Consider the following 8,326-nt stretch of genomic DNA (forward strand, 5'->3'; position numbering starts at 1 on the left):
TTACTACCCATCACCGGCCTATCCCAGTCCCCCACCCCTTTCCCCTCTGAAGCCCTCAGTTGGTTTCCCAGAGTCCATAGTCTCTCATGGTTCATTCCCCCTTCTGTTTACCCTCTCTTCATTCTTCCCTTTCTTCTACCGATCTTCCTATTTCTTATGTTCCATAAATGAGTGAAACCATGTGACAATTGTCTTTCTCTGCTTGACTTATTTCACTTAGCATAATCTCCTCCAGTCCCATCCATGTTGCTGCAAATGTTGTGAAATCGTTCTTTTTGATGACTGAGTAATATTCCATTGTATATATGGACCACATCTTCTTAATCCAGTCATCTGTTGAAGGGCATCTCGGCTCCTTCCACAATTTAGCTATTGTGCACAATGCTGCTATGAACATTGGGGTGCATGTGACCCTTCTTTTCACTACGTCTGTATCTTTGGGGTAAAAACCCAGTAGTGCAATTGCTGGATCATAGGCAGTCACCGTTCTAATCTCTGTTTCCATGAATATGACTGCTCTAGGTACCAAATAGAAATAGAATTTTATGTGATTTGTCTTTTTATGACTCTGGCTTATTTTGCTTTGCATAACATCCCACTGTATGTATATGCCACATTTTGTTTACCCGTTCATCCCTGGTTGGATACTTGAGTTGCTTCTACCTTTGCTATTGTGAGTAATACTGCGATGAACATGGGTGTACAAATGTCTGCTTGAGGCCTTGCTTTCAATTCTGTTGGGTATGCACGATCACGTGGTCATTCTAGGTTTAATTATTTGAGGAACTGTCATCCCATTTTCACAGCAGCTCCGCCATTTTGCTTTCCCACCATCAGCGCACAAGGGTTCCACCTTCTCTACCTCCTCACCAAAACATGTTATGTTCAGTGTGTGAAGTGATCAGTTCTATTCCTTAATCATTTTCACATTGTTTAATGGATATTAACCCTCAGCAATTTTTTAAGCCTTTGTGAAATGGATGTGAGAGAGGTGAATTTTATAAAGCAAATAGAATATATAATTCTTGGACGCTATATTACATAATAAACAATTACACCTCCTTATATTTGAGAAATGCTTTATAATTAACCAGGGATTTTTCACCCAAAATATCTCATCATTGTTCCTGACAGCAAAGCTATGAAGAAAGAAAGGTGTATTATTAGCCTTATTTAATTGATAAGGAGATTGAGCTCAGAAATTGTACTTTTATTTATTTATTTAGATTTTATTTATTTTAGAGAGAGACAGCATGAGTGGGAGGGGCAGAGAAAGAGAGAGAGAGAGACAGAATCTCAAGCAGACTCCATGCTGAGTGTGGAGCCCAATGCGGGGCTCAATCCCAGGACCCTGAGATCCTGACCTGAGCCCAAATCAAGAGTCAGATACTTAACTGACTATACACCACCCAGGCACCCCGAGGCTCAGAAATTTTAAATGACTTTTATTGCAAGCAGTCTTAAATCGTTTTTGCTATGAGTAAATAAAAGGGATGTTTTCAAGGCCTCACACCACTAGTTAGTGGCAGAGCTTATGTGTTCTGGTCCTTCATCTGGTGTTTTCTCCTCCCACATCACAATGCTCTCTGAACAGAGAAGCCCCTGGAGGGATGTTTTCTGGCGTAGTTTCCCAAGAAATTCATTGTACGTGAGAGAGATCTTTATTATCCCTTCTGGTTAATTTACTTAATTAACTATTTTGTTGGCAGGAGAAGGATGTTTGCTTTTATTCTATTACCGCTGCTCTCTGAGTTGGGAAGAGAAAGGCCCTCTTCCTCCCCCTTCCCCCACACAGTAGCACAGCTCATATGCCACACACGTGTACACACAACACACATACCACACATACACATACGTACCACATACTTGTACACACCACACACAAACACACATGCATTCACACCATACACATACTTCACACCACACATAACACACACACACATCTTACTGACAGACACATCTCACACACCAACTACATGTCACACTCAAGTGCATCTCTCTCTCTCACAAACACACTCCTCACACACGTATACCACACATGTACGTCTTACACACATATACCCCTCATTTATGCCCGCACATCCAGCATAACACACACCACACATAAACGTCACACATGTGCCTGTCCCACACGCACACTTCACACACACTCACAAACACGTGTGCTCACGCATTCCCTCCTCTTCCTAAGGAGTGTGACTCATCAGATTTCTTGAGAGAGGCTAATTCTTTTTGATATTTCTCACTTAAGCTTGGGCATTTGGAGACGGGATGAACTATGGAAAAACTTCTAGTTTAAATGAAATCAGAGCTTTACACTGTGGTTTTAATTAATTAATTTATTTATTTTTGTGAATCCTATATTTGTTTGGGAACCTTCTTCACAATATGAGCAAATGTAAATGACTTGGAAAATCCTCCCTGACTCACTCCTGTGTGTGTCTCCGTTCATCATAGCACAGAATGCTGACTTGAACCAGAACGTAGTGGAGAACCGCACCTAAGAGTCTAGGGGCTTCGAGGTTACATCCGAGGCCCAGGAGAGAAGTCGAGAAGAGCCAGGGTCACTGTGACTCTCATTCTAGGCTGCGGGGTGGTGTTTCCTGCTCTGCCAACAAAAGAGCAGATTCCTTCATCGTCTTTAACACCCTTCTCAAGATTTTTACACACCAGATTGGGACACGTAATTTGACAGAACTCAGAGAGCAAACTTGGAAAAGCTGAGGAGGAACCGTGGTAAGAACCCAAACCTGTTAGCGCTCATTTTCCTGGTTTCGTTTTTCTTTTCCTAGCTCCTCCCGCCTATCGTAGAGATCCGGCCTACAGAGGAAGAAGCAAGAGCAGAGACCGATCATTTCAGGGCAGTACCGAATTTCTTCCATCGGCTTCGGGTCCTACTCAAAGGCCCTGCACACCCGGTCCAGATCAGATTGGCCACAGGCCCCCCCTGGATGACGCGCCCGTGGAGGACCTGGCCCACAAGTTCGTGCGTTTGGGAAGTCAGGATGGCCCTCAGCCTTCCCCCGTCCCGCCTAAGGCGGATAATCTCAGAGGAAGAGGTCAAGTGGGAGGAAGCCAGCGGTTTTCAGAGAATGGCGGTCCAGAGGATCTCTTTTATGGGAATCAAGGTAGCATTTACCTCCCTTCTGATTCAAAGCCTGCTTCCAACCGGAAGGGCCCTGCATCCTGGCTGAACGGCAAAGGCACTGGTAGAGAGCGTGTGTTTTCCCAGAGTCAAGCTGCCCCTGGCTCTCCTGTAGATCAAACACCCGACACCATAACCACCAGAAAGAGCACGGGCGTGCTTTTCTCAGACAGCATGAACGCCGAGGACAGAAGTGGGAAGCAAAATGTCCAGTATGTCCCGCTTTTTAATAATAACGTTGATGGAACGGCCGTAGATACAACTTCCACAAGATCTTTCAATTACAAAACCACAACCAGCAGACAGAGGGAAAAATCGTTACCTAGGAATCGGGACACCGGAGCCACTCACAGTAATCTCCAGACCACTGGCAAAATTACAGATGGTGATGATCCAACAGTGGGGTCTGTCAGCGGTCAATACAGAGAGAAGATGGTTTGGGCTAATAAATCTGTCCACGGCACACCAAATGGCACTAGTCAAGTTGTGGATGAAACAGCTGAAGTCAGTACAATTGGTGCCACTGGGTTTGACTTCACATTGACGTGTAGAGGGGATAAAAATGCGTTGTGCTTTGGAAGTCAGAGTCTGGAACCCCAGGTCCTGCCCACACCTCGGGAGACCTCTGTCCCCACACCGCAAGTCCGTACTCAGTCCAGGATGCCACCGTGTACATCGTCCTCGAGCAGCAGAGCTGCAGCCTGTGCAAGCCATGGTCAGAACGCTGCCCAAGTCCCGGTTAGCCCTGCCGCTGAGCTTGCAAGGACCCCAAGATGTGCTCCGTGTAAGTCACCAAAGGACAAAGGGGGCCCCATGTCTTGTGTTGGCCACAGAGCAGTTATGGCTGGTGGCCTCTCTGCGGACGTTCCCCAGTAGTTACTAAAGGGCATAGAGTTGGAGGGTTTGGTCAAGGGGTGGTACTGGTGAGGAGACTGATTCAAGTACCAACAGTCGAACCGTGTAGAGAAAGCTGCCACATTTACTGAGAACAGGAGTAGTTTGGTCATGGCTTAAACAATAAACATACCTCTCACATGACCCAAACATCCATGTTTGCTCTTATGGAGGGGCTGTCGAGGCTCTCATGAGCAACACACGAATCTGGAATTTTCTTGAACATGGTGCCAGTTACAGATACTCTTTCCCATTGTGAGATCAGGTATCTTGAATTTTGCTCTGAACACTAAGGTCAGCGTACGCGCATCTTCTTTTGTTTTGTAGATTCTGCGTCGAACGCTGAGAGTACCAGCTCTTCCAGGATGGCTGACTGTGGCTCAGAGGAGATTTGTCTTGACCATCTGTGTAGGGGTTGTCAAGTTGGTGAGTAACTTAAGAACTTTCTAGAAGCCAGCATTCACTGAGCACTTACTGTATATTAGGTGCATTGCCAAGAAACTTACATGCATCGTCTTTAAACTTCACATCAACCCTAGAAGCAGGTTCTGTTATTAACCCATTTTACAGATGTGGAAACTAGAGGCACCAAAAGGTTAGAGTAGCCAAGTTGGGTTTTGACTCTAAATTGCCCAGCCAGCCTGTGTTCTTGACCACTGCATGATATTATACTTTCTCCTTTTGCAGTTCACTTTTAGGTGAAATATTATACTTCATCAGGGACCCTCTTTTCATATGCTAAAAGCAAACAAACAAAAAACAAATCCAAAAAATAAAAGTATCCCAGCCGACACACTTTCACAGTTCGTGTCCTGTCCTTTAGGCGTCATGTCTCTTCTGGGCCGTGGGCCCTTTGCAGTTGGTCCTCACACATGTACTGAGAGTCCTGCACACCCGGACTGTCTGTCCTTCCGGTCAAGGGGCTGCACCTGTTCACTAGCCCACTCCACCAGGCTTCCACCAGAGCTGTGTCCCTTGCACCTATATCTGGGGCAGATGGCTGTCCTCCCAGTGTGATACCACCTGCTCACTTGCATGCCTCTGTCCCAGGCATCACATTGGATCGCCTCTGTTTGACCCCATAGTGGTCTTAGTCTCATTCACCTGGTGTCTGAAAAGGAAGATTCTGCCCCGTGTTCTTGAAATCCTAAGTCTTTAACCTAAATGTTTTTTTTTTCCTTTTTAATTGTGGTGAAATACACCTAACATAGGTTTTACTGTCCTAATCATTTTTTAACAAGATTTTATTTATTCGAGAGAGAGAGAGTAAGTGCACACACGAGTGGGGGGAGAGGCAGAGAGACAGGGACAAGCAGAATCCCCACTGAGCAGGGAGCCTGATGCAGGACTCGATCCCAGGACCCCAAGATCATGACCTGAGCTGAAACAGACGCCTAACCGACCGATCTGCCCAGCCGCCCCTACCCTAATCATTTTTAAGTGTATAGGTCAGTAGGGTTAGATTCCCATTACTGTTCAGCCAATCTCCAGAACTCTTTTTCGTCTTGCAGAACTAAAACTCTGCGGCCCTTTGGACAGCAGCTCTTTATTCTCCCTGTCTCCAGTCCCTGGCAGCCACGGTTCTAATTTTTGTTCTCTGAGGAGGACGACTGGAGGTCGGAGGAATCACACAGTATTTGTCTCTTTGTGATGCTAGCCTATTTCACTTTGTGTCACGTCCTCAGGTTTTATCCATGTGAAAGAGAATTTCCTGCGTGAGAATTTCCTTTTCCTTTTTAAGGCGGAATCATACTTTATTGCTTGTATGTGCCACATTTTGTTTATCCGATCGTCTGTGAATGGATATTTGAGTTGCTTCTACATTTTGGCTGCTGTGAATAATGCTGCTATCAGCTTGGGTGTATGCGATCTGCTCAGGACCTTGCTTTCACTTCTTTTGGGGTATACACCCAGAAGTGGAATTGCTGGATATTATGATGATTTGGTGTTTACTTAAAAATGTTGTTTTGGGGGGCTCCTGGGTGGCTCAGTTGGTTAAGCATCTGCCTTCAGCTCAGGTCATAATCCCAGAGTCCCAGAATCGAGCTCCACCTCAGGCTCCCTGCTCAGCGGGGAATCTGCTGCTTCCTTTTTTTTTTTTTTTAAGATTTTATTTATTTATTTGAGAGAGAGAGACAGCCAGCGAGAGAGGGAACACAAGCAGGGGGAGTGGGAGAGGAAGAAGCAGGCTCCCAGCGGAGGAGCCTGATGTGGGGCTCGATCCCAGGACTCTGGGATCATGCCCTGAGCCGAGGCAGATGCTTAACGACTGAGCTACCCAGGAGCCCCGGGGAGTCTGCTTCTCCCTCTCCCTCTGGTCTCCCCCACTCGTGCTCTCTCTCTCTCTCCAACAAATAAACAAATAAATAAAATCTTTAAAAAAATTAACTTTTGTTTTGATAATTCTACGTTTAATGTTTCAAGAATCTGCCGCACCATTTTCCGTGGTGGCTGCACCCTGTTTTATGTTTTCGGTAGCAGTGCACAGGGTTCAAGTTTCTCCGTCTCCTTGCCAACACTTGCTTTTGTTTTGTGTTGGTTTGGTTTTAGAACAGCTATTCTAATGGGCGTGAGATACGGACTATCGTGAATGGTTATATAATTTTCAGTCCACTAGACCATGGGCAATGTGGCTCTGTGATTTTCCCTGGGATGTCTGAACCTGTCTCTTCTGGTTTTATTTTATTTTTAAAGCTTTATTTATTTATTTGAGAGAGAGAGAGAGCAAGAGTGAGAGGGGCAGAGGGAGAGGGAGAAAGAATCTCAAGCAGACTCTGCACCAAGCACAGAGCCCAACATGGGGTTCGATCTCACGGCCCTGAGATCGGGACCTGAGGTGAAACCAAGTGTCAGAGGCTTAACTGACTGCGCCCCCCAGGCACCCCCCCTCCGCCGCCTCTTTTGGTTTTAAGTTAATCACACACCGGGGCACCTGGCTGGCTCAGTCAGTGGAGCATGCGACTCAATCTCTGGTTGTAAGTTCGAGCCCCACATTGAATGTAGAGATTACTTAAAAATAAAATTAAAAAAAAAGGAATCACACATCTTTTGAGCATCTCGAAATGGTTTAAACATAACAATGCAAATTTTCAAAGACAGAACTATTTTCTGCATTCCTGTATTAATGGGCTTGTGACGTTAATTCGCTGTCCAGCAAGCACTCATGTAATAGCCATTCAGAGCCCTATACCCGTCACGCAAAGGGGGTGTAAGCCACAGAGTGATGCAGGCCTTTCTTCAGTGAGTTTGTGATGGAGGCGGGCATTGAAACATCCCCTAATGAGAAGCCTGCATAAAATAAGTAAATGCATAAGTAACGTAAGTACCAGCTGGGGACTGAGTGCTGGCTAAGGGAATACAAAATACAAGTCAGATCAGAACAGAGTGAGGTGAGTGAGGGAATCTTTCTGGAAGAGCCGAATCTTAGGCCATGGCTTCAAGGAAATGCATACAGTTGTGGACACTAGAGAGCATCTCCAAGTACCCCTTGGGGGTGCAGAGGGGGTAATAGTACATTTACAATGATGTCAGATTTCCATGTGGATAAAGTGACTCTTTGGGGAGTGGGGAATTTTTATTTTCTGAGGTGTCTCTGTTGGTGACAAGGGAAGCTGACGGTATGGATGTGGGGCAGCGTGGGCAGGAACCAGCATGGGCAAAGGCGTAGACTGGAAATGTGCTTGCATGCAGGTCCTGCGTGGCGGGAAAGGCAGCCTTTCCTGGGGAAGGTCAGCAGTGAACTTAGTTGAATTGGTAAGAACCCCCACTTAACAGACCCTCAGACCTCCTCTCTGTCTTTGCAGAAAGTTGCAACAAAGTTCACTTCCACCTGCCCTACCGGTGGCAGATGTGGCTTGCAAACACCTGGATGGACCTCCAGCCCATGGAGAGTATTGAGAAGGCCTATTGTGACCCCCAAATCCGCATGTAAGTTGGTGGCCGGACTCTGGCTTGTGAGGTCCACAACATCATCAAAAGAAAGCACAGTGCTAGGCTTATGGCAAGAAGAAGAAACCATTTTCCTTCAGAATCCCATTCAAGTCTCATGTACCTCTTGAGATAAAAATGGCGGTTGCCTGCTGAGTTCATGAAGAAAAACATGAGCTAGATTTGAAGTCACAAAGAGCCTGGCAAATACTAGACGTTCTGGGACTGTTAGCCAACTCGTGTGATATAAACAGTGACACAGGTTTCATCACTGTGTCCTGCAGAAAAACACATTGCAGAGGTCAGTTTGGATTACTGCGAACTCACAATAGGACTATCGCAAGTACAGTGATTACAGCT

At 45.9% G+C, this 8,326-nt stretch overlaps 1 protein-coding gene across 1 annotated transcript in view; it reads left to right on the forward strand.

The window, feature by feature from the left end:
* The window catches only part of ZC3HAV1 (zinc finger CCCH-type containing, antiviral 1), a 59,781-nt gene that overhangs the window by 24,893 nt on the left and 26,562 nt on the right, over positions 1–8,326 (forward strand). The window contains exons 4-6 of the mRNA XM_008697373.2: positions 2,793–3,929; positions 4,367–4,465; positions 7,843–7,966. Coding sequence (XP_008695595.1) covers positions 2,793–3,929; positions 4,367–4,465; positions 7,843–7,966 — 1,360 coding nt within the window. The remainder of the gene's footprint in view (positions 1–2,792; positions 3,930–4,366; positions 4,466–7,842; positions 7,967–8,326) is intronic.

This window comes from Ursus maritimus, unplaced genomic scaffold (genome assembly GCF_017311325.1).
Source record: "Ursus maritimus isolate PB19 unplaced genomic scaffold, ASM1731132v1 scaffold_3, whole genome shotgun sequence".
Taxonomy (NCBI): domain Eukaryota; kingdom Metazoa; phylum Chordata; class Mammalia; order Carnivora; family Ursidae; genus Ursus; species Ursus maritimus.